The 26663-nt window shown below is 48.9% G+C and overlaps 1 protein-coding gene across 2 annotated transcripts in view; it reads left to right on the forward strand.

Moving 5' to 3' along the window:
• PDE2A (phosphodiesterase 2A) overlaps positions 1-26663 on the forward strand; it is a 360136-nt gene that overhangs the window by 255178 nt on the left and 78295 nt on the right. For both annotated transcript variants that reach the window (XM_060273988.1, XM_060273990.1), the window contains one exon: positions 9158-9246. In XM_060273988.1, coding sequence (XP_060129971.1) covers positions 9158-9246 — 89 coding nt within the window. The remainder of the gene's footprint in view (positions 1-9157; positions 9247-26663) is intronic.

A 26663-nucleotide genomic window follows, 5' to 3' on the forward strand; every position in this document is an offset into this window, starting at 1 on the left:
TCATATATTTGAACATGGCTATCGTATCAGCCCTTAAACTTCTCTTCTCCAGGCTAAGCATACCCAGCTCCCTAAGCCGTTCCTCATAAGGCATCGTTTCCAGGCCTTTGACCATTTTGGTTGCCCTCTTCTGGACACGTTCCCAACCAAGCCTGATGAGGAACAGTTGAAGGAGCTGGGTATGTTTAGCCTGGAAAAGAGGAGATATGATACAGTAACAAGCTTGTTTTCTGCTGCTCCAGAGGGTAGGACATGAATTGGTGGCTTTAAGTTACAAGAAAGGAGATTCGGACTAAGCATTTGGAAGAACTTTCTGAGGGTAGGAGCTGTCCAGCAGTGGAACGGACTCCCTTGGAAGGTGATGGGCTCTCCTTCCTTGGAGGTTTTAAAGCAGAGGCTGGCTGGCCATCTGCCAGGGATTTTCTATCTGTGATTCTTGCATTGCAGGGGGGTTCAACTAGATGACCCTTGGGGGTCCCCCCGATTCTACAATTCTAGGACGGCATGAGGTGGTATCCATAACTGCATTTTAAAGAAATTCTTCTGGAATGTTTTACTTGTTGCCATAAACCGCTTTGTAGGCATGTGCGATGAATGTCCCCCTCTCTGTTACTAAAATGCGACACAGGAATCCCGAGGTGAAGCCACCCACCCTCTTCTCTCGCCGCCTCCAAATAAACCCCTTTATTCTTGTGGGTTTATAAGAAAAGAGACTCTCCTTCCAGCTCACGTGGCCTGGTATCAAAGAAAAACTGTAGGCTGTTTAATAGAATAACCTCCTGTCTCCAGTAAAGGGTCTCTCTCTCGGCTTGATTCCCCCTACTGTAAAAGTTTGCCCCTTTCCACGCTGGCAACTAGTTGGCACCCCAGGTTATCTTTCGAAGCCTCCTTAGTGTTACTCTAAGACACAAACTTTCGCCTCTTTTCCCGCGGTAAGTCTTGTCCTCTAATGAGTTACCACTTCTGCGAGTCCCGATACCTGGCCGGAAAAATAATGCACAAAAGAGAAGAATTTTATTAACCTTTTCTTGGCACAAAGGAGAAGAATTTTATTAACCTTAGAACATAGTTGTTTATTTAACATTTCATGTGTTTATAAGATACATTTCGGTTGTGGGTAATCTCTGTCAAACACTTAACATTGAGCCTTCCTGAACCCCATCTCGATCCCCACTATCCGTGCCTCTCAACTTTCTTCTACACACCTACCCACTCCCTCCCCCTCTCCTCCACTGACAAAACCACTGGTCCCTCCTTTTAAACTGGGAACAGTCCCGCCCCCACCAGGATGTTATGTCAGTCAGGCTGGAGGTGGATTAACTCTTTTCCAGCCAGGTAGGAATAAATATTTCAAAATCGTGTCAATCCGTTACAGCATGTTTGCCTGAAAAGTGTTATACAGATGTTGTTGTTTAGTCATTTAGTCGTGTCCGACTCTTCATGACCCCATGGACCAGAGCACGCCAGGCACTCCTGTCTTGCACTGCCTCCCGCAGTTTGGTCAAACTCATGTTGGTAGCTTCGAGAACACTGTCCAACCATCTCGTCCTCTGTCATCCCCTTCTCCTTGTGCCTTCCATCTTTCCCAGCATCAGGGTCTTTCCCAGTGAGTCTTCTCTTCTCATGAGGTGGCCAAAGTATTGGAGCCTCAGCTTCAGGATCTGTCCTTCCAGTGAGCACTCAGGGCTGATTTCCTTCAGAATGGAGAGGTTTGATCTTCTTGCAGTCCATGGGACTCTCAAGAGTCTCCTCCAGCACCAGAATTCAAAAGCATCAATTCTTCGGCGATCAGCCTTCTTTATGGTCCAGCTCTCACTTCCATACATCACTACTGGGAAAACCATAGCTTTAACTATACGGACCTTTGTAGGCAAGGTGATGTCTCTGCTTTTTAAGATGTTGTCTAGGTTTGTCATTGCTTTTCTCCCAAGAAGCAGGCGTCCTTTAATTTCGTGACTGCTGTCACCATCTGCAGTGATCAAGGAGCCCAAGAAAGTAAAATCTCTCACTGCCTCCATTTCTTCCCCTTCTATTTGCCAGGAGGTGATGGGACCAGTGGCCATGATCTTGGTTTTTTTGAGCTTGAGCTTCAGACCATATTTTGCGCCCTCCCCTTTCACCCTCATTAAAAGGTTCTTTAATTCCTTCTCACTTTCTGCCATCAAGGTTGTGTCATCTGCATATCTGAGGTAGTTGATATTTCTTCCGGCAATCTTAATTCCGGCTTGGGATTCATCTAGTCCAGCCTTTCACATGATGAGTTCTGCATATAAGTTAAATAAGCAGGGAGACAATATACAACCTTGTTATACAGATAGGATAAACAAATAGATGATGTTTATTTCTGCTGAGGGTCCCAGGTTCAATCCCACGGGGCTTACGCATGCAGGTTGGGCTGGGAGAGAGCCCTGCCTGAAATCCCAGAGCGCTGCTGCCAGTCCGTGTAGACAATATGAAGCTAGATGGACCAAGGTCCTGATGGTTCGATCCTGAGCAATCTCTACCTCCTTCTACCCCCAGCGTGGCAGCATTATGTCCGCTGCCTCCTTCCCACCCGGCCTCCAACGCTCGGCCTCGCTGCTCCCCTCCCACAAAGTGCCCGTCTCCATGGCCAAATTAAGCACAGCTTCATTACGAGCGAGCGTTACCATTACGGATGGAGAGCGAGTAATTTGTAGGCGCTGCTCTGCCTGGAGAGAGACTCCCGAACCCTTCATTTGTCTGGAAGGGATGATTGAGACAAATCAGGACCTCGAAGATTGGGAACAGCTGAGGCGGAACAAAACATAGGGCATGTTTCTGTGGCACCAGAACGTCAAATCACTCAGCGCCGACTGCATTATTTCCGATATTTGCTAAAGATAATAGCTCTGTGTCCCACTCAACGAGCATGGATTCTGCTTACTGACTTCAACATGCCTCTCTGCCTCATTGCCTCCAGCAGGCCTGGAGTTGTGGGGTTGTTGGGGACCCCATCTGCCCACAGCTATGGTGCAGTGATTTGCATCACCCATGGGCATACATAAGGGACGCGGGGGGCTCTGTGGTCTGTGGTAATGTTAGGGATGTGGATTAGGATATATTATTAGATAGATCCTATCCAAGCTTGTGTTAGCAAGCTTCCAATATCAGCAGAGTGACATTCCCCTTTTGTGCACAGCAAAGCGAGTGCGTTCAGGTTTGCTAAAACCTGTACAATAATATTATGCTTTATACTTCAATATTATACTTCCTGGCAAAGTCCCCTTTGTCGCTCTTAAAAGAAATACACAACACAGTGTTTATAAAATAAGAGAGTTTACTTACAGTTTCATTCTGAGTTAACAGCATAATCTCAGAAAGGCAGGCTTGCTTAGAAAAGTTACAAATATATATACATCTGGAGACTACTTAGTAAAGTGAGGCTCCATCTGGTCTCACTCTTGGCAGCAGGCCAAGGGGGAGAACCATCCTAACTGGAGATTCTCTGGAGATGTGTTCCCATCGGAGGAGAAAAGGCTAAGAGAGAGAATGGCTGCTGGCTAGGGGCTTTTGTGCTGGAGGAGACTCTTGAGAGTCCCATGGACTGCTAGAAGATCAAACCTATCCATTCTTAAGGAAATCAGCCCTGAGTGCTCCCTGGAAGGACAGATCGTGAAGCTGAGGCTCCAATACTTTGGCCACCTCATGAGAAGAGAAGAATCCTTGGAAAAGACCCTGATGTTGGGAAAGATTGAGGGCACTAGGAGAAGGGGACGACAGAGGACAAGATGGTTGGACAGTGTTCTCGAAGCTACGAACATGGGTTTGACCAAGCTGCGGGAGGCAGTGCAAGACAGGAGTGCCTGGCGTGCTATGGTCCATGGGGTCACGAAGAGTCGGACACGACTAAACGACTAAACAACAACAACAACAACAATCCATCTCATCTGCATATCTGGAGGAACAGGAACTTAGTCAGGTGTCCCTCCAGGTGAGTTCCTGTTAGTGGACACTCTAGGAACTGTTGTGACTTGTCTGCCCCAGTGTTCCATCCCACATGGTCTAAACCACTGAGCCTCTTGGGCTTGCTGATCGGAAGGTGAGCGGTTCGAATCCCTGCGATGGGAGTGAGCTCCCATTGCTCTGTCCCAGCTTCTGCCAACCTAGCAATTTGAATGCACACCAGTGCAAGTAGATAAATAGGTACTGCTGTGGCGGGAGGGTACACTGCGTTTCCGTGTGCTCTGGTTTCCGTCACAGTGTCCCGTTGCGCCAGAAGCGGCTTAGTCCTGCTGGCCACATGACCCAGAAAACTGTCTGCGGACAAACACCGGCTCCCTCGGCCTGAAAGCGAGATGAGCGCCACAACCCCAGAGTCGCCTTGGACTGGACTTAACCGTCCAGGGGTCCTTTACCTTTATACAGAAGAACCTAAGAAGAGCTTGCTGGATCAGGCCAATGGCCCATCTAGTCCAGCCCTCTCCCCTCCTGTGGTTTCCAGGAATTTCTATTCGGAGACATCACTGCCTCCAACTGTGGAGGCAATCAAGAGCCCTTGATAGCCATCTCCTCCTCTAGGAGTTTGCCCGATCCTCTTTTGAAGCCATCTAAGGTTGGCCACCACCATGAAGTTATTATAGAAAGTGTCACACTTTAAATATTTCGGGAGAAGGGGAAGGTGCCAGTTTCGCATACTCTGATGTGGTGCTTCCTGCCTATAGTTTTCCCAGGGGCATCTGGTAATAATAATATTATTTATTTATTTATTTATTTATTTATTTATTTATTTATTTATACCCCATCCATCTGGCTGGGTTTCCCCAGCCACTCTGGGCAGCTTCCAACAAAATATTAAAAATACATTAAAACATCAGTCATTAAAAACTTCCCCAAACAGGGCTGCCTTCAGGTGTCTTCTAAAAGTCAGATATAGTGGTACGGGGTCCCCAAACTCAGTGTTAAGACCAGGGGGAGGCAACTTCAATCGCCTTCTAAATCCGGCCCGCGGACGGTCCGGGAATCAGCATGTTTTTACATGAGTAGAATGTGTCCTTTTGTTTAAAATGCATCTGTGGGTTATTTGTGGGGCATAGGAATTCATTCATATTTTTTTTTTTCAAAATACTGTATAGTCCGGCCCCCCCCACAAGGCCTGAGGGACAGTGGACCGGCCCCCTGCGGAAAAGGTTTGCTGACCCCTGCTCGGTTTAAGTACACAATTGGTTCCGGAAGTCTGTACTTAACCTGAAGCGTACTTAACCTGAAGCGAACTTTCTCATTGAAAGTAATGGAAAGTGGATTAATCCGTTCCAGACGGGTCCGTAGAGTAATTAAACTGAAAGTACTCAAACCAAAGCATACTTAAACTGAGGTATGACTGTATCCGCTTATTTCCTTGACATTGGTGGGAGGGCGTTCCACAGGGCGGGTGCCACCACCGAGAAGGCTCTCTGCCTGGTTCCCTGTAACCTCACTTCTCACAGCAAGGGAACCGCCAGAAGGCCCTCTGAGCTGGACCTCAGTGTCTGGGCAGAACGATGGGGGTGGAGATGCTCCTTCAGGTATACAGGACCAAGGCATTTAGGGCTTTCAAGGTCACCATCAACACTTTGAATCATGCTCAGAAACTTACTGGGATGGTTGATTATCATCTGAAGAGGATGCTTGATGGGGCCCCTTTGGCCTGATCCAGCAGCTTGCCTCTTCTTACCTTTCTATGTTATCAGTATTATGGAAGGGAAGGTGGGTTTGGTGGCGACGGCAGCATGTTTAATGCAACATGAACGGTTGAAGGAGCCTGGAAAAGAGAGGAGATATGATAGCCATCTTCAAATATCTGAAGGGCTGTCCCATGGAAGAGGCAGCAAACTTCTTTTATTTCCTGCTCTGGAGGACAGGACAAGAACCAGTGGCTTCAAGTTACAAGGGAGATTCCGACATCAGGAAGAACTTCCTGACAGTAAGAGCTATTTCAAAGTGGAACAGTCTCCCTCGAGAGGCTGTGGACTCCCCTTCTGCCATGGGTATTTTAGCTGAGATCCCTGCATTGCAGGGGGTTGAACTAGAACTAGATGAACCCTTGGGGTTCCGTCCAATTTTACAATTCTACGATTCTTTGTCACAGAGATGGCATTGCTTCTGGGGCACCCAGCATCTTCTGGCCACACCCTGGACCAGGCATAGGCAAACTCGGCCCTCCAGATGTTTTGGGACTACAATTCCCATAATCCCTGACCACTGGTCCTGTTAGCTAGGGATCATGGGAGTTGTAGTCCCAAAACATCTGGCGGGCCGAGTTTGCCTATACTTGCCCTGGACCATTAGAACTGTAGAATTGTAGGGACGCGGGTGGTGCTGTGGGTTAAACCACTGAGCCTAGGGCTTTCCGATCAGAAGGTTGGTGGTTCAAATCCCCACGACAGGGTGAGCTCCTGTTGCTCAGTCCCAGCTCCTGCCAACCCAGCAGTTCGAAGGCGCGTCAAAGTGCAAGTAGATAAATAGGTACCGCTCAAATGGGAAGGTAAACGGCATTTACGTGCGCTGCTCTGGTTCGCCAGAATCAGCTTTGTCATGCTGGCCACATGACCCGGAAGATGTACGCCGGCTCCCTCGGCCAATAAAGCGAGATGAGCGCTGCAACCCCAGAGTTGTTCACGACTGGACCTAATGGTCAGGGGTCCCCTTATCTTTATCTTTACCTTTACCTTTACCTTTACCGTTGGAAGGGACCTCAGTTTAGGGAAGTTTTTAATGTTTGAAGTTTTATTCTGTTTTTAGTGTTCTGTTGGGAGCCACTCAGAGTGGTTGGGGAAACCCAGCCAGATGGGCGGGGTATAAATATTATTATTATTATTATTATTATTATTATTATTATTATTACCACAAGGGCCATCCCGTCCAACCCCCTGCAATTCCCAAATTTGTTTTTGGGGAAATGATTCTCATCTGCAGTAGAAAATAATTCAATCGAGTAAGAAGAGAGGGAGGTAGGAACAGCCAGTCCGCCAAGCAAACAGGCACAGCAGCCCATTCAGCTAAGCCCCCCCCCCTGAAGAGGATTTAATTGTGAGCCTCCTCGGTGGTGGAGACATTGGGAGACAATTAGCAGCAAAATAGTATTATTCTGTTCCGGGAGGCTGCAAGATGCTGGCTATCTGGGGCATTGGGTGGGGTGGAGGCACGCAGGAAGTTGGGTTTTTATTCCTGAAGTCTATGCCAACAGCGCCTGGGTACTGTGGCATGTCGCCTGCCCTCCACAGTGCCCCTCTTCTCCCGGCTGAGCCTCAGTGCTAATGGCCTGGCGTCTCTTGGGCGCCTTTGCCAGCCTCCCTGACACACTTAATAGGCTCGAGCGGATGTCCAAATCAGAGTTAATTGGAACCAGAAGCAACGCTGTTTCATCTCGGGAAAAGCAGCCAGCTCCTTTTTCGGGCGCCCGAGCTTCAGGCCCCGACTTCATGTGGATCTAGGATTCTGACAAGGCACTGCAAATCCTCCACTGGGTGTGTTGAATGGTTTAAGGTTTAAGGTTCATTATTGTTTCACAAGATGTGTATCTCTTTAAAAGCCAGAAGTAATGACCGCTCCACACATCAATGTGGGGCACTTTTTGCGTGGAGGGCGCTCCCTGGAAGTTCAGGTCTGGCCCCGCCTTCCCAGGTAGGATGCCAGGGGTCTCCGCCTACCCAAGCCTGGCATCCAATCCTGCCTGGGGAGGTGTTGCCAGGGGATGGCCAGGTAAGGGGAGGGACAAACCGGCTCGGACAATAGCATTTGAATCTTACCTCCAAGCACCAGTTGGTTCCAGAGCTTCTCCCACTCTCCACACCCTTCATTCATGTTCTTTTGCAGGTTAACCTTTTCTCTACAGGTTCTCAGGCGCTGCTACGTCAAGGCCGCTGTTGAAGGGTCTGAAAGGAATTTCCCTGCATTGGCAGGTTTCGCCTTTCCCGTTGCAATACGTCACAACTTTGGCGGTGTCAGGCCTTGGGCGGAATTCTTTGGCGATTTTCCTAGAGGGAGGTGCGTGAGGCGGAGACCTCACCCCCCTTGCGGCGACAAGATCAGGGTATTGGGGGAAGCCTTGACCATGCCAATAGGCATCATCACTTCCCCCTTCCAGCGGCAGCGAACAGGGGGCGGGCTCTCTCTGCTTGAACGTATATTCTCCAGAGCCAGCCCCAACCCCCATACATGTGGATGACCCCGAAGCCTCTCAGAACCCTGGCTGGGGACTGGGAAGAATAACGCCCAATGCCTGAAGCCAAGGTCTCCCTACATCTGAATTTGAATAAAGTTGTGGGCAATTTGAATCCCATAGCACATTGTCTCATGTATTTATTCCGCTCGGGGGGTCGCCTGGAGGTTTGGGGGACTCCACCTGTCCACGCAAATGTCATGACCTAGTCTTGCAGTTGTCTTTGTCCATGGAGTTTTCTTGGCAGGGATACTGGAGTGGCTTGCCAGTTCCTTCTCCAGGTGGATCACGTTTAGTCAAAACTCTCCACTATGACCTGTCCATCTTGGGTGGCCCTGCATGGCATAGCTCATAGCTTCTCTGAGTTATTCAAGCCCCTTCGCCACGACAAGGCATTGATCCGTGAAGGGGATGGGTTTGACCAACATGAGTTTGACCAAACTGCGGGAGGCAGTGCAAGACAGGAGTGCCTGGCGTGCTATGGTCCATGGGGTCACGAAGAGTTGGACACGACTAAATGACTAAACAACAACAACAAGTCTTGCAGCTGTGGGGCAGTACAGCAGGTGATATTAAGTTTGTGCTAATGAAGCTGTGTCAGCAATTGGATATAATATATAAGAAGCATTGCGTACCTCTCTCAGTAGCCTGGTGGGTGGGGTTTTGTAGTGTTAATGTAACTTCTGCTATTTTCTATAATTAAAACCAAGCTGAAGATTTATTTTGCATTCTCTTAATTATGCACAGAATGTGTAGTCTCCTCAGCGTGCTTTCTGCAGCGCAGTTGCTCAGTTTAAATTTCATAACAGGGTGCTGCGTGACGACAGCCTTACGTTTTTATGTATATAGGAAGATAGGGCTCTTCTGGTGTTCTGGTGCCAAGCTGTACTGGGCTTTATTCACCGAAACCAGCACCATGAACTTAGCCCAGTAGCTAATTGCTAGTCACTGTGACTTATTCTTACAATGGCATAACAATCCGTACTCTTTAACCCTCAGGAAAGAGTGTATGTCTACCTCCTGGATGGGGAAACCCGGCTGACGTGCAATGACCCACCCCATGAGTTGCCACAGGAGGGAAAGCTTGGGTAAGATGTATCATCTCTATGTGGGGGGTGGGGTGGGGGTTGGATTTCATATAAAGAGATCGCAGTTTAACACCAGCATTACCATATTCTTCAAGAGTTGTGCTATAGCGGAGAATGTGATCCTGATTTTATTGGTCGAGGAAGAGAGTGCACCAACTGTAACGTTCTTGCTATTTCCCCATCTTTTCATATACTACAGATATAGTCCTAGCAATGAAACCGCTAGCAAATTGGCAAAGCTAAGCTGGTTCTGGTATGGTTTCAAAGTGGTATGGTTGGGGGGGGGGAAACAGCGTGTTGAGATTCCTGCATTGCAGGGGGTTGGACTAGATGGCCCCTGGGGTCCCTTCCAACTCTACAATTCTATGATTGCACTCTAATACAAAAAAAAAATTATCCCCAACAACTTCAGCCCATTTTCTGCTTTCTTCCCTCTCGGTCTTAAGGTGAACATGCCAGTCTGATCGCTCTCAAATTTCCTTTCACAAAAGCCTTTTGCCTTTCACAAGCTCACTCAGCCACCGCTGTGTCAGTCAAATTCATAACAGCTAATTCCTGGTGGTGGTTTCTGATTGTGTCCCCCCCCCCTTTTTTAAGACAGATTGGGATTGTGGGGTGGGTGCCACAGACTACACACTTCTGAACTCCAGGTCCGGGAAAGGGCATTTTTCTTGAAGGCTATGTGTAAGGGGGAGGGATTATAGAGAACCCTCCCCCCTCATCAGAAGCAGCCCATCTCCAAGCAGTCATGAGAGCGAGGGGTCTGAAGGGGTGAGTCAGGAAACGGAGAGGGAGTGCCAGGGCTCTGGCAACATCAAAGAGCCCCTGCTCCATAGGCAGGAAGAGAGGGAGGCGGAAAGAGTGGGCAGGAATAGGTCAGACAGAAGACCCGTCCCCCCCCCCCCCGACGCCGGAATTGAGGAGGAGGAGGAAAGGGAGGCGCTTCTCAGTTCCGAGGCTTTTATGCTGGTCCCGAACGCGGAAGGGGGTAGTGCGGGAATCTGACGCGAGCGGGTAGATATGAAATGAGCAATCTGTTACACTGTAAATAATGTGCACCAATAAAAACGTCTGAAAGACAAGCATGTGGAAGGTCGCTACTCAAGAGTAGTCACAACAAACCCTGACACTATGCATACTGAGCAGAGAGAATTCTCCATATTGACTGGAGAATGTACAAACGCGGCTCAGGTGTTTGCATGACGTCACAGGTGCTAGCCAATTGGCAGCCTTCACAGCTGGTTTTTGCAGCGGATTTGAAAAACCTGCTTATTTTTAGCTTGACCCTGGTGAGGAAAAAAATGCATGTGCATTGAAGGGGGGGGTTGCAAACCTGCTCCTCCGCTGTAACTGTTAAATCTGTTTTTCGTCCAAACGTTATTGAGGGTTTTAATTCTTTTTATTAAAAATATCTGAAGGCAGCCCTGTTTAGGGAAGTTTTTAATATTTAATTCTGTATTGTTTCAATACTCAATTGGGAGCTGCCCAGAGTGGCTGGGGAGACTCAGCCAGATGGGCAGGGTACAAATAAATTATTATTATTATTATTATTATTATTATTTTATTATTATTTATTAGAGGCTTTGTGTTTCTATTGGAAAGAGGAAAGGATGCAAAACTGCCCATAAGGATTCCAAATTGCCCTGCTTTATCTGCAGCTGCCGGTCTATCACTTGCAAATCAACTTGCCACCGTCAACAAACCAGTTATGGGGAAGGCGATGGCTCTCCCTCTGCAAAATAACTTGTTATCTGAGTTATGATTCACTAGGCTGGCATGTTCTCTGGCTCACCACCCGGTCCCATCTGGACCAATAAAGTGCATCTACTTCAGTGACCTCACAGAGATAGATAGGTGCACATAAAGGCACTCTCGCTGTGTGGATACAAGATACGAAGCTTTATAACCCTTCGCTAAAGCCTGCCAAGAACGGGTCAAGGGTCTGTTCAACCCAAGCACAATATGCGGTCTTCTTGGTCAAAGCCACTGCAGGTCGAGGGCAGCCTTCTTGAGTAGCTATTGATTTCATTTACTTATTTTACTAATCCCCTACCTTTTCTCACCCGGTGAGATTCAAGTGGCAGAGTGGAGATTTGAACCCTGGTCTCCCAGGCCATAGACTGATGCATTTAACTATTACACCAACACTGAGACCAGAAAGCAAGAGGAATTGATTGATTGATTGATGGATTGATCAATCGATTATATTTCCATGCCGCTTTTCATTCAAATGATTCCCAAAGCGCCTTATAATAGCTTAAACCAGGCATCCCCAAACTGCGGCCCTCCAGATGTTTTGGCCTACAACTCCCATGATCCCTAGCTAACAGGACCAGTGGTCAGGGAAGATGGGAATTGTAGTCCAAAACATCTGGAGGGCCGAAATTTGGGGGTGCCTGGCTTAGTTGGTTAGAGTGTGGTTCTGACACATTCCTGCATTGCAGAGGGTTGTATTAGATCAGGCATCCCCAATCTTCGGCCCTCCAGATGTTTTGGACTACAATTCCCATCATCCCTGACCACTGGTCCTGTTAGCTAGGGATCATGGGAGTTGTAGTCCCCAAACATCTGGAGGGCCGAGTTTGGGGGTGCCTGTATTAGATGGTCCTCAGGTTTCCTCTGTGATTCTATGAGAAATAACAGGTAGAACATTATAGGGCATCACAAATACGTCACAAATCATACGGAATAATCAACAAATCACCGGTAAAACCATTGCAATCTATAAAGCACTGCAAACAAAGCAACAACTAAAAATAATAAGCTAAATATCACAATTAAAGCAAAAGCCTTGTTATATGATGAACAAATCAAGACGGCCTTTACAATCAACGAAAAAAAGCCAATGCAGTTCTGGGCTGCATCAATAGGAGTATAGCATCTAGATCAAGGGAAGTAATAGTACCACTGTATTCTGCTCTGGTCAGACCTCACTTGGAGTACTGTGTCCAGTTCTGGGCACCACAGTTCAAGAAGGATACTGACAAGCTGGAACGTGTCCAGAGGAGGGCAACCAAAATGGTCAAAGGCCTGGAAACGATGCCTTATGAGGAACGGCTTAAGGAGCTGGGTATGTTTAGCCTGGAGAAGAGAAGGTTAAGGGGTGATATGATAGCCATGTTCAAATATATAAAAGGATGTCATATAGAGGAGGGAGAAAGATTGTTTTCTGCTGCTCCAGAGAAGCAGACACGGAGCAATGGATTCAAGCTACAAGAAAGAAGATTCCACCTAAACATTAGGAAGAACTTCCTGACAGTAAGAGCTGTTCGGCAGTGGAATTTGCTGCCAAGGAGTGTGGTGGAGTCTCCTTCTTTGGAGGTCTTTAAGCGGAAGCTTGACAGCCATCTGTCAGGAATGCTTTGAGGGTGTTTCCTGCTCGGCAGGGGGTTGGACTGGATGGCCCTTGTGGTCTCTTCCAACTCTATGATTCTATGAAACAATAATTAACAGCATTAGCAAAATACCAACCAAAAGACCTATTCAGCACTGTTGATTTCATGCTCTCCACACCCCCATGACTCAAAATCTTTTACTCTATTTCGCTGATTAAACTACATATACAGCTAATGCCGGCTCAGCTGCCCTGCTCTATTGCACTGACTGCGGTACTAGGATGGAAAGGAGAAATCTTAAGAGCTGAAAACTCCTCGAGGAGGTTTGGAGAACGCTTTCCCATCCTGGTGCCCTTTGCACTATAATTCCCAACAGCGCCAGCATCTGTAGCGCTGCATAAACTACAGTTCCTAAATGACCAGAGGCAGCTGCTCTGCTTCCTCCTCCTAAGTTCCAGCCCTTTTTGGTGTGCTTGCGGCTACTCGGCTGCAACCCGACAGCCAGTCTGGGAGAGGTGCCAGTTGCCAGCGGCAGATTAATGCCCTCCCCAGGCTGTTTACAGCCCCTGGCTGTTATCTACTGCAAACAAGTCAGCGGCAGGCAGACAAATTGTTTTCCGTGGATATTGCGCCACTGCCTCAGAGTGCCAGAGGATAAGACAGCCTCCGTCGGCCGGGAGTCAGCCTGGACACACCCTGCCCCTTTGCAGCTCTCAGACTGGCACACTGGGCTCTGGGAGGCTCTCGTGAGATCATAGAATTGTAGAGTTGCGAAGGGACCCCCAAGGGTCATCCAGTCCAACCCACTGCAATGCAGGAATCTCAGCTGAAGCATCCGTGACAGGTGGCCATCCAGCCTCTGCTTAAAAACATCCAGCGAATCCCATGAGATCTTGGCTGGTCTTGTGAGAGCCTTCCAGAGCCTCTTAAGCAAGGAGGTGAACTTAAAAGCGCTCTGCCGTGCATAGGGTGGAAGACCTTTCCAGTGCACCAGGTTAGGAAAGGTAAGGTTGCTCACATGGGGCGGTTCCAAGGGGGTGGTTCGAGGATGTAAGCCCCACACAAGTTGCAAATCGACCATATAAACAGACAAGCAGTGTTCAACTTAGAGCCTTAGGTTAGAAACATAGAATTGTAGACTTGGAAGAGACGCCATGTGTCCAGCCCCCTGCAATGCAGGAGTCACACGGCTCAAGAATCCTTGACAGGTGGCCTTCCAACCTCTGCTTAAAAACCTCCAAGGAGGGAGAGGTCTCCTTCCAAGGAGGTCCATTCTACTGTTGGACAGCCAAGTTCTGTTTAAGAACATTCAGTGCTGAAGAGCCCACCATCTTCTGAGAGAGCCCATTTCACTGTCGAACAGCATTTCCTGTCAATAAATTATCCCTAATGTTTAGTTGGAATCTCCTTCCTTGTCATCTGAATCCATCGGTTCAGGTCCTCCCCTCTGGAGCAGGGAGAAAACAAGCTCGCTCCATCTGCATCTGTGATGCAGCAGCTAAAAAAGCCAATGCAATTCTGGGCTGCATCAATAGGAGTATAGCATCTAGATAAAGGGAAGTAACAGTACCACTGTATTCTGCTCTGGTCAGACCTCACCTAGAGTACTGTGTCCAGTTCTGGGCACCACAGTTCAAGAAGGATACTGACAAGCTGGAACGTGTCCAGAGGAGGGCAACCCAAATGGTCAAACGCCTGGAAACAATGCATTATGAGGAACGGCTTAGGGAGCTGGGTATGTTTAGCCTGGAGAAGAGAAGGTTAAGGGGTGATATGATAGCCATGTTCAAATATATAAAAGGATGTCATATAGAGGAGGGAGAAAGGTTGTTTTCTGCTGCTCCAGAGAAGCAGACACAGAGCAATGGATTCAAACTACAAGAAAGAAGATTCCACCTAAGCATTAGGAAGAACTTCCTGACAGTAAGAGCTGTTTGGCAGTGGAATTTGCTACCAAGGAGTGCGGTGGAGTCTCCTCCTTTGGAGGTCTTTAAGCAGAGGCTTGATAGCCATCTGTCAGGAATGCTTTGGTGGTGTTTCCTGCTTGGCAGGGGGTTGGACTGGATGACCCCTGTGGTCTCTTCCAACGCTATGATTCTATGATTCTATGCTGTGTCTTAGTCTTCCCTGTTTCAGGCTAAGCATTCACAACTTCTTCTGCCTTCCCTCATAAGCCTTGATTCCCTAAGACTCCGGGGGGGGGGGCGGCGTATGTTAGAATCATAGAATTGTAGATTTGGAAGGTGCCCCACGGGTCATCCAGCCCAACCCCCTGCAATGCAGGTTAAAATCTACAGCCCAGCTAAGTCCAATTGCTCCTAGCTGCCCTTGGTCGGGAGGGTCCCAAAGCCTCCTTGGCTGGGCAAGCAGAAACTCCCTGCTTAGGGAAGAACTGATTGATAAGCCTAGCAAACAGATTCCTATAACCGCACACTGCCATGGCAGGATCAGGGAATATGAATGTTGGCTATGTTGCAGCGCCACCGCTGCATGTGGCCAGCAGGTGGTACTGCAACCACCAGCTTAGGAAGGATCAGATGACGGAAGGAGCCCACCTGAGTCTCACTGGCCTTATAAAAGCTGCCGCTTGCCCTGGCACCTTGGTGCAAGCTGCGCCATCTCTCCATCGCAGGTTGAGATTCCAGGGCCGCCAGCCCAAACGGGAGCAAACAACTTAGCTGGCTAATAATCATAATAATTTATTATTTGTACCCTGCCCATCTGGCTGAGTCTACCCAGCCACTCTGGGCGGCTTCCAATAGACTATTAAAACAATACAGCATTAAATATTAAAAACTTCCCTAAACAGGGCTGCCTTCAGATGTCTTTTAAAAATAGGATAGCTGCTTATTGCCTTGACATCTGGTGGGAGGGCGTTCCACAGGGCGGGTGCCACTACCGAGAAGGCCCTCTGTCTAGTTCCCTGTAACTTCACTTCTCGAAGCGAGGAAACTGCCAGAAGGCCCTCGGTGCTGGATCTCAGTGTCCGGGCCGAACGATGGGGGTGGAGATGCTCCTTCAAGTATACAGGACCGAGGCCGTGAATTACTCTTAAAGGAATGGAGGGCGGCATCCCTTGACAGAGGCATTGCACTGGGGCACGGCTGCAAGAAAGATTTTAACAGTCCTTCAGTGGCACAACCACCATTCCAGTGGCAAATGTTTGCTTATCAGGACGCTTCTTGTGCTTTTATAGCCTTGCACACATGGAGGTTTATGGCCTGAAGGTCTGTTTGCTCACAGGGTCTTTCAGCACTTTTCTGGAGATAGCAGACAAGGCTGCAGGAGTGGGGGGGGGGGAGTTCATTTCTTCTCCACCCTTTCTTGGCATCTGGTTGAAACCGCTCCCCTCCTTTCAGGGATGCCCAGATTTGCCTCCCATTTTTAACAGCATCTGGCTTCTTTTGCAATAGACGTTTGAACCTTTAGTCCACTTAGTTTGGAACTGCCTGCTCTGACCGGCAGCATCTGTGCAGGCTTTGGGGGGCCTTGCCATCCTACCTGGAGATGCCATTGGAGGCTGGACCTGAGACTATCTGCCTGCAAGAAGGATGCTATCTTATCCAGCCATGGCCCCTCCTCAGCCATAGGGAGCTGCCCTCTGTGAGTCAGACCTTTGGTCCACCTAGCTCAGTATTGTCTACACTGACTGGCAGAAGCTCTCATAGAATCATAGAGTTGGAAGGGGCCCCCAAGGGTCATCTAGTCCAACCCCCTGCAATGTAGGAATCTCAGCTAAAGCATCCAGGACAGGTGGCCATCCAACCTCTGCTTAAAGTCCACCAGATTCCAAAGGAGACCATTCCACTGTCAAACAGCTCTTGCTTATGCTTAGTTGGAATCTCCTTTCTTGTAACTTGAAGCCATGGGTTCGAGTCCTACCCTCCAGATCAGGAGAAAACAAGCTTGTTCCCTCTTCCATGTGACAGGCCTTCAGATATTTGAAGATGGCTGTCCCATCTCCTCTCAGTCTCCTTTTTTTCCAGGCTAAACATACCCAGATCCTTCAACCGTTCCTCATCAGGCTTGGTTTCCAGACCCTGGATCATCTTGGTCGCCCTCCTCTGCACACATCCCAGCTTGTCAGCATCCTTCTTAAATTGTGGCACCCAGAACTGGACACAGGACTCCAGGTGTGGTCTGACCAAGACAGAATAGATAGAGTGGGACTATGACTTCCCTTGAGCTGGACACTGGACTCCAGTTGATGCACCCTAGAATAGCATTAGCCCTTTTTGCTGCTGCATCACACTGTGGACTCATGTTCAGCTTGTGGTCCACCAAGACCCCTAGATCCTTTCCTCATGTGCTGCTAGTAAGCCAGGTGTTTCCGCCCCCCCCCCCCCATCCTATATTTGTGCAGCTGGTTCTTCCTGCCTAAATGCCTCCAGGGTTTCAGACTGGGGACTTTCCCAGCCCTACATAGAGATGTCATTTGGGACTGAACCTGGGACCTTCTGCCTGCGAAGCAACTGCTCTGGCGCTGAACTACAGCCTTTCCCCTTGGGAAGGGAGAAATAATACCACGTATGGGCGTACCCAGTGAGGGGCAGGGGGGCAGCTGCCCCACAAGCATAAAAAAGGAATTACCGTATTTTACGGACCATAACCCGCACTTTTCCCCTCCTAAAACTGAAGGGGAAAAGTCACTGCGGGTTATGGAAATCGGGCTGTTTCCGCCCCCTCCGCGGCTGCAGCCAGCGACTGGAATGGGGGAGGGGGGAGGAGCAGCCTGAGTTGGGGGGGGGGGATAGACGGGAGCTCTATCCTTCCATCCATCCATCCTTCCCTCCTCTTCCTTCCTTCCTTTTTTTCTCTCCCTCCCTCCCCTCTCTCACTCACCCCTTCTTTCATTCCTTCCATCCATCCTTCCTTCTCCCCTCTTCCTTCCTTCCTTCCTTTCTCTCTCTCTCTCTCTCCCTCCCTTCTCTATCTCTCTCGCCCCTTCTTTCTTTCTTTCTTTCTTTCTTTCTTTCTTTCTTTCTTTCTTTCTTTCTTTCTTTCTTTCTTTCTTTCTTTCTTTCTTTCTTTCTTTCTTTCTTTCTTTCTTTCTTTCTTTCTTTCTTTCTTTCTTTCTTTCTTTCTTTCTTTCTTTCTTTCTTTCTTCCTTCTTCCTTCCTTCCTTCCTTCCTTCCTTCCTTCCTTCCTTCCTTCCTTCCTTCCTTCCTTCCTTCCTTCCTTCCTTCCTTCCTTCCTTCCTTCCTTCCTTCCTTCCTTCCTTCCTTCCTTCCTCCCTTCCTTCCTCCCTCCCTCCCTCCCTCCCTCCCTCCCTCCCTCCCTCCCTCCCTCCCTCCCTCCCTCCCTCCCTTCTCTCTCTCTCTCTCTCTCTCACCCACCCACCTCCTTCCTTCCTTCTATCTCTTCCCTCCCTCCTTCCTTCCCCTCTCCCCCCCCCACCCGTTTTGATCCTGGGTACGCCCCTAATACCACGTGTGCAAAGTGCAAGCAAACTCCCCTGGGAATCAGAAAACCCACTGCCCGCCCATTTCTTTAAAAGTCCATTTTTTAAAAAAAAAGAGGAAAAATAAACACCCTCAGCCCTCTTGTCTAAGGCCAGCCAAATCTCCCAAACCCTGAAATTTCAGTGTGATGTGACAGCCTCCCAATTTTGAGGGGTGTCTTTGTCGCCTCCCCATCACCCATCTTCTACCTGGAGCAAAAGATGCAGCAGCCAAGCTCTTTAAAAGTCCAACAGTGTCAATAGCTCACAGCCCCCAAGTCCTCTGATGCCAGGGGCGATCTTTCCCCAGGGATCAAACGGGCCAAAATGGGGCTCACACCACTCCCACTCCCCTCCCTGTGTTATGAAGAGGTAAGGCCACCACTAAACTCTCCGAATAGAGGGAGAAGGGCAGGGACACCAGGGAGGCCCCACTTCTCGCTCGCTCGCTCGCCTGGGGGTTAATCGCTGCTCGCCATGGGCGATCAGCAAAGCGGCGAATTACCCCTCCGCCCAAACGGCAGGGCCCATTTCTGTGCTGCATGGCAATAAGCGCATGTTGGGAATAATAATAGCGACAAATTAGAGATCGGGAGAGGGAGAGATTTGATTTGTTTCTGTTGCTTTTGCAGAGAGGGAGGGGCGGAGGAAAACCCGTCTCTGAAACGCTGTCAAGAGAACCATGTTGCGTTCCAGATTGACACACAGGGGGCAGGCATGTGGGCAGTGAAGTACAATAGGCTGGCAATCCAACACGCATCTGATTTTGGCTGTTTTTTAAGCATGTGGGATGGCAGCGCTACCCCAGGAGGCGAGAAAATGCAAGTATACAGCGCGATCATTTTTGGTCAACTTTCAAAGGGCGTGTGTGTCTCTCTGTGTGTGTTTATGATTTGCATTCTTTTAAAAAAAACCCGACAGAGATGATTCATGCCATCCCGGCCTTCGCCAGCAAGGCATATTTCATCTCGTTTAGCTGCGTGGCGAGCCGCTGTTAATTGCATCCACAAAATACATCAAACGGAACCGGAGATGAATTGGAAATGGAGACCGACATGAAAAGGAAGGCGGACAGATCTGCGTTTTGTATCACACCTGCACCGCCCTTCCATGCCCTCAGGGTTTTGGCCGCGGGTTTATTTCCTCACCTTGGAAACACACTTTGTGGGCTCCTGCAGGGAAGGGTTTGCTTTCATCTTTGGAGAAATCCTGGGGGGGGGGCATCCTGACCGACAGAAGGAGATGAGCAGGAAAAGGTCCGTCCGCACAGAATTGAACTGTGGAACTCACTCCCACTGGAGGAAGTGATGAGAGCATCAACCTAGAAGGCTTTAAGCCAAGGTTGGATGGCCATCTCTCAGGGATGCTTCCTGCGTTGCAGGGGGTCGGGCTAGATGACCCTTGGGACCCCCTTTCAACTCTTTCAGGCAGGGGTGTACAAAGGGGGGGAGGGGCAGGTCGCCCTGGGTACCACTCGGGGGAGGGGGGTTGAAAGATGGCCTGCTGCCTCCCCCTAGCTGTAGGGAGTCTTCCTCCGCCACTGCTTTCAGGACCGGTGTTATATGGTCTTGGCGGCAACTCCCAGCCACCAGTCTAGTATTTTCTCTTAGATTCTAACCTTCCCTGGGTACAAGACTCCGAGAATGGCAAGGGGCTTCGGGCATCATCCAGACCTCCAAAAAAAACGGATAGCATCATTTAAAAAAAAAAGTTTTCCCATCATCACCCAATCAAAAACTGGTGAAGCTGGTGACACAGCCCAGGTTCAAGACCTACATTGGCTCCCAATACGTTTCCGAGCACAATTCAAAGTGTTGGTGCTGACCTTTAAAGCCCTAAACGGCCTCAGTCCAGTAGACCTGAAGAAGCGTCTCCACCCCCATCGTTCTGCCCGGACAATGAGGTCCAGCACCGAGGGCCTTCTGGCAGTTCCCTCCCTGCGAGAAGCCAAGTTACAGGGAACTAGGCCGAGGGCCTTATCGGTAGTGGCACCCACCCTGTGGAATACCCTCCCACCAGAGGTCAAAGAGAACAACAATTACCAGACCTTTAGAAGGCATCTTAAGGCAGCCCTGTTTAGGGAAGCTTTTAATGTATGATGGATTTCTGTATTTTAATATTTTGTTGGAAGCCGCCCAGAGTGGCTGGGGGAACCTGGCCAGATGGGCGGGGTATAAATAATAAATTTATTATTAATTATTATTATTATTATCAAGAGAGTTTGCTGTGTGCCCATCCAATGCCATTTGTAGTTAAATGCCAGCCCCCCTCCTGCAACTTTTCTGAGGTTTTAGCAGCGAAGAAGCAAACTGTCAGGGAAGAAAAATGGAACAAACTGCTTTCTCTAATCTCTTAATTGCAATCTTTTTTTTATAAGGTTGCTGTTTCTCTGTTCTCTGCAAAAGGTGTGATTTGCAAGCCTCTGCTGTGCTTTGGGAATATTTCATTAGCACTGCGGTGCAGGGAGAGGGGTTTGCACATTTAACCCAGCTCCCCGGGACTCCCGGAGTTTGCAATTGCTGCCTGAAACGTTTCAGATCTTTCGACAAAGGAGCTTTTAGGAACAGCAGGTCCTCCATAGCAGTGGGATGCTTGGGGAGTTTGCTTGGAACTGTCTTGCTGCAACTTCATTCATGGCCAGAAAAACCAAATGAGTTCTGGGAATCTGTGGAGCTCTGCTCCTCGTCAAGAAATTTGCCGGGCCCTGAGAGGGAATCCTCTCCCTGCCACCATGTAACTCCTGCCCCTCTCCAGAGAGATATCAGCTTGCCTAACACTCGCTTTAAGCTTGTGACCATACGAAATTTGAACCCGGGCTTCTGTCTCGCAGCTCCCATCTTAGTGGCTGTGGACTCTAACTTTGCTTACAACAGCTGCATCATTTGCTATTAATTGACTGACTGACTGACTTCTTTATCTTACACTTTTCTGCTGAAGCCCTCACGGCAGTTTGCATTTAACCATAAGAGCTAGTGCTCTAAAGGTCACAGCACAAAAGAAAAGGGGATGTGGAGGGAAGAGGAAAATAAGTAATTTTGAGGGACAAGCTTTTTCGCAGTGTTTCATACAGAAGCTGCATGGTGCTTCCAAGTGGAATGACTGCTGGTGGGGGCAGTTCTTGGAAGTGAGTAGGGAGGCAAATGGTTGTAGATTCCCACTAGGCCTTGCTGCCCTCGGTTAACACAAAGTGTGTTTTGCACCCTGTCTCATAAGCACATAAGTAGAGCCTGCTGGATTAGGCCAATGGTCCACCTAGTCTAGCATCCTGTTCTCACAGAGGGCCAACCAGATGGGAAACTTGCAAGCAGGATTCAAGCACAAGAGCAACTCTCCCCTCCTGTGGTTTCCAGCAACTGGGATTCAGAAGGGTTTCTGCCTCCATCTGTGGAGGCAAGAGCAGAGCCATCATGGCTAGCAGGCCATTGCTAGCCCTCTCCTCCAGGAACTTGTCCAACCCTCTTTTAAAGCCATCTAGGTTGGTGGCCATCGCTGCCTCCTGTGGCAGGGAGTTCCACAGTTTAACTCTGCACTGTGTGACTAGGACCTTTCTTTTGTCTGTCCTGAATCTCCCAGCCTTCATCCTCATTGGATGTCCATCAGTCCTAGTGTTAGGCGAGGAGGAGAAATCTTTTCTCCACCCACTCTCAAATAACTTGGTCAGCCCGGGTAGCTAGAGCATGGTGCTGATAACACAAAGGTTGCAGGTTCGATCCCCGTATGGAACAGCTGCCTATTCCTGCACTGCCGGGTGTTGGAATAAATTATCCTCGGGATCCCTTCAAACATCATGATTCTATGGTTCTCTCTCCATGCCGTGTACCATTTTATACACTTCTACCAGGCCCCCTCTTCCTCGCTTCTCTCTCAACGAAAACGTCCCAAACACTGCAGCCATCCTTCACAGGGGAGTTGCCCTGGACTCTCCTTATGATCATGGACAGGTGCACCAACTTGAATAAAATATTGGGGGGCGCAGGTAAGAGCCACCTCAATCATTTGTGTGCATGCAATCCATTTGCTTCCACTGGCCTCACTCCCTGCCCCCAAACCTTGCAACAGAGCAGTGGTGGGCGAGAGAGGCAGGGGAGCTGGGCAGCGGGTTCTGGGCAGCAGCCAAGATCCTCTGAGCTGCTTTTGGGCAGCGAAGGGGCAATGGCAATGCCCATCAACTTTGAGCGGCCGAGATTTACATATAAGCTAAATGAGCTCTAGCTTAGCTCTCTTGGGGGGAAGCCCTAAAAATTAAAAGAAAAAAAAACTGGATGTACATTTCCAAAATATAAGATAAAAACCAAATAGAATAAAACCGACATACAGCAACCGTGTTTTGTGTTGTGTAGATTCCTATGGTGTACGTCATGGGCCCCGCCTGCTAGCCTGCTCCCTAAAATATCCCTGGTTTGCTCATTTCTATATGTAGGGTGCAGATGGTGACAGCACTCACGAAATTAAAAGACGTCTGCTTCTTGGGAGAAAAGCAATGACAAACCTAGACAGCATCTTAAAAAGCAGAGACATCACCTTGCCGACAAAGGTCCGTATAGTTCAAGCTATGGTTTTCCCAGTAGTGATGTATGGAAGTGAGAGCTGGACCATAAAGAAGGCTGATCGCCGAAGAATTGATGCCTGGCGTGCTCTGGTCCATGGGGTCACGAAGAGTCGGACACGACTAAACGACTAAACAGCAACAAGCCCTTCCTTCCTCCTAATCATTTCACAGAAGGTTGAACATCTGAACAAAACTAACACAACAGATGTACCACTTAAATTATATATGTCTGGATGCACCCAAGAATTTTGAGAGCTGGCATCTATTCTGGTGCCCATGCTTTTAAGTTTGCTGATGGCACCAACTTGTTCAGGATGGTAAAATGAAAGAGGGAGTTGCAGGACCTCTCCAAACTGAGTGGATAGGTGGTCAAATGGCAAATGCAATTCAGTGTAAGCTGGTGCAAATTTATGCATATTAGGGCAGAAAACAACAACCCCCAAACCTTAATTTCACCTCTGCGCTCCTGGGGTTTGAACTGGCAGCGACAGACTAGGACTGAGACCTTGGGGTCAATGAAAAGATTGGCACAGCATGGAGCAGCTGTGAAAAAGGCAAATTACATGCTAGGGGCTGTTAGGGGAGGAACTGGAAATAAAACTGCCAATATCATAATGCTGTTACAGTGAATAAAATTAAGAACCGTGTGGGGAAAAGCAGATGGAGAACAGCTTTTCTCTTCCACATAATATTAGAACTCTGGGACAGGCATCCAATGAACCTGAATGTTGGAAATTTCAGGGCATACTCCCCCCCCCCCCCAACAAAACACCCAACTTCACATAGCACAGAGTTCACCTATGGAACTCACTCCCACAGGAAGTAGTGATGGCACCAACTAAGGTGGCCTTAACAGAGGATTAAGCATACTAATGGAGGAGGCTGGAAACCGTAAGCAATCAAGGAAGGCTGTTGTGCTTGAATCCTGCTTGTGCGCTTCCCACGATGGGCATCTGGCTGGTCACTGTGAGATCAGGATACTGGCCTGATCCAGTAGGCTCTTCTTATGTTCTTGTGTCAGTGACTAGGAGGGACATAGGTCCAGGGTAGGATAGGATAGGATAGGGTGGTGTTGGAACCTGTAGCCATCCAGAATTGCTGTTGCACTCAGGTCCTGAGAGTGGGCTTGCCAGAAGAGGGAACAGGATGCTGGGCCTTTAGGGCTCACCCGGAGTTGCTTTTGGGCTGCGTTTCTAGGCACAGCCCCATGTTTTAAGGATCCCTGTCCAAGCACACACACACACACACACACACACTTCACTTTCCCCACGGAAATCTCCTATATGCCACTGAATTGGAGGACGCACCAATCCATGGGAAACCGGAATCGCTGTTTGCTCCAATTCAACACTGAAGAGCAGGTTTTCCTGGGGAAAGGGAGTGTGCATGCTCAGACATGGACCAGGAGAGCGCACACTTGTGCCTAAAAACAAAGGAAAGGAACGCCCTTGTGCATCCTCATCAGCCCAAACCGGATGCCTTCATCTGCCCTGGCTGCAACAAAACATCTCTCTCCTGTATTGGTCTCTCCAGCCATAGCAGGTGCTGTAACTCTCTGATGTTTTGACTTCACCCCCCAAAGGAACACTCCTCTATTGGGGTGATGCCCTTAGTGCAATCCATCGGGCACCTCCTTGCGTTCTCAGGGGCTTTGGCTGAACAGCTGCTGTACTGCTTCAGCACCCTGGCGGTGCTGGACAGCTCCTTGGCCTTGCAGATCAGAAGCTAAGCCCCACAGTGGAGGAGGCAGGAGAAAGCTAGAGACAACTGCAAGTCCATTCTGAGTCTCCCTTGATGTTCAGGGGCTGGAAGCTCAGCTCGGCGGCCTGCAGGATCCTCCCAAATTTCCACAATCCTAGGGCTGGTTTCTCACGCTGCCGATCGAAAGATATGTTCCGGCTGTCTTTTGCTGCTCTTGTGCTTGAATCCCGCTTGCGGGTTTCCCAAAAGGGGCAGCTGGCTGGCCTCTGTGAGAACAGGATGCTGGGTCTCCTTTGGCCAGATCCAGTAGGCTCTTCTTAATGCTCTTATTTGGAGAGCACCGGGTTGGCAAAGACCGATTTTTAGCATGTTATTAATCTCTCCCCCCCCCTTCCCACAGGCCATTTACTCATCCCAGCCAATTAATCATCTGCCTGTCAAACAGCATCTGCCACAAATCCCAGCCATGCAGGCCATCCAAAGTGGCCATATTGGGCCCACAGACCGAGGCAGATCAACTGTCGTCATTCTGAAGCGCTGAGAGCCGCCTGTCGCGCTAGGCACAGGTCTCTGGGCACAGAGGGTTGCAAACTGAGAAACAAGACTTTTAAAGAAGTTTACATTTCTGTCTCAGATCAAAGGATCATTATTCTTCCCCCCCCCCCGAAAAACAACCTCTCGGAGTCGTGACTGATGTGATCTGAAAAGGAAACCATGTGTCAACTCAGCCTATGGTTTCCATATGATGAAGTGGCCCACAATAGCCCCTTATCTTTTCCACCAGCAGCCGGAGAGGAGGAAATCGATTCCTTGCTGCGTTAACAGAAGAAGAGCCATCTGGATGGTTCCAATGGCCCATGTAGTCCAGCATCCTGTTTCCACAAGGGCCAACCAGATAGATGCCCGTAATGGGAAACCTGCAAGCAGGATTTGAACCCAAGAGCCCTCTCCCCTCCTTTGGTTTCCAGCAAGTTTCTGTGCGCTGCTCTGGTTTCACCAGAAGTGGCTTAGTCATGCCAGCCACATGACCCGGAAAAACTGTCTGCGGACAAACGCCAGCTCCCTCGACCAGTATAAAGCGAAATGAGCGCCGCAACCCCAGAATCGTCTGCTACTGGACCTAATGGTCAGGGGCTCCCTTTACCCCTTTATCTTTAATAGGTATCTAAAGCCATTTGCACATGCAGAATGTAGGCACCCTACATATGTTGTTGTTGTTTAGTCGTTTAGTCGTGTCCGACTCTTCGTGACCCCATGGACCAGAGCACGCCAGGCACTCCTGTCTTGCACTGCCTCCCGCAGTTTGGTCAGACTCATGTTCGTAGCTTCGAGAACACTGTCCAACCATCTCGTCCTCTGTCGTACCCTTCTCCTAGTGCCCTCAATCTTTCCCAACATCAGGGTCTTTTCCAAGGATTCTTCTCTTCTCATGAGGTGGCCAAAGTATTGGAGCCTCAGCTTCAGGATCTGTCCTTCCAGTGAGCACTCAGGGCTGATTTCCTTAAGAATGGATAGGTTTGATCTTCTTGCAGTCCATGGGACTCTCAAGAGTCTCCTCCAGCACCATAATTCAAAAGCATCAATTCTTCGGCGATCAGCCTTCTTTATGGTCCAGCTCTCACTTCCATACATCACTACTGGGAAAACCATAGCTTTAACTATACGGACCTTTGTCAGCAAAGTGATGTCTCTGCTTTTTAAGATGCTGTCTAGGTTTGTCATTGCTTTTCTCCCAAGAAGCAGGCGCCTTTTAATTTCGTGACTGCTGTCACCATCTGCAGTGATCTGTCCTTCCAGGGATCTGTCCTTCCAGTGAGCACTCAGGTCTGATTTCCTTCAGAATGGATAGGTTTGACCTTCTTGCAGTCCATGGGACTCTCAAGAGTCTCCTCCAGCACCATAATTCAAAAGCATCAATTCTTTGGCGATCAGCCTTCTTTATGGTCCAGCTCTCACTTCCATACATCACTACTGGGAAAACCATAGCTTTAACTATACGGACCTTTGTAGGCAAGGTGATGTCTCTGCTTTTTAAGATGCTGTCTAGGTTTGTCATCACTTTCCTCCCAAGAAGCAGGCGTCTTTTAATTTCGTGACTGCTGAGGGAAGGGCAGCTGGCCACAGCCCTGATTGGCTGGCTCACAGCTGAAGCTGGCTGTGCACAGTGCTGATTGGTTACCTCCCTGTGTTGTCACAAGGCTACAGCAACTTCCTCTGGAGCTGTTTTTCAAACTTTTGCAAAAACCAATTCCTCCCCCCTTCCCCAAGGAGGAACAAAACTGAATGAGTGTACATGCTGTGCTTTTAAAATTCTTATTCTTTTTAAAAGGAGGCCGTGTGTGAAGAGGGCTGGGCAGTAAACTGAACCAGTGTTCAGTTAGTATGTCATTGG

Source organism: Zootoca vivipara, chromosome 4 (assembly GCF_963506605.1).
Source record: "Zootoca vivipara chromosome 4, rZooViv1.1, whole genome shotgun sequence".
NCBI lineage: Eukaryota > Metazoa > Chordata > Lepidosauria > Squamata > Lacertidae > Zootoca > Zootoca vivipara.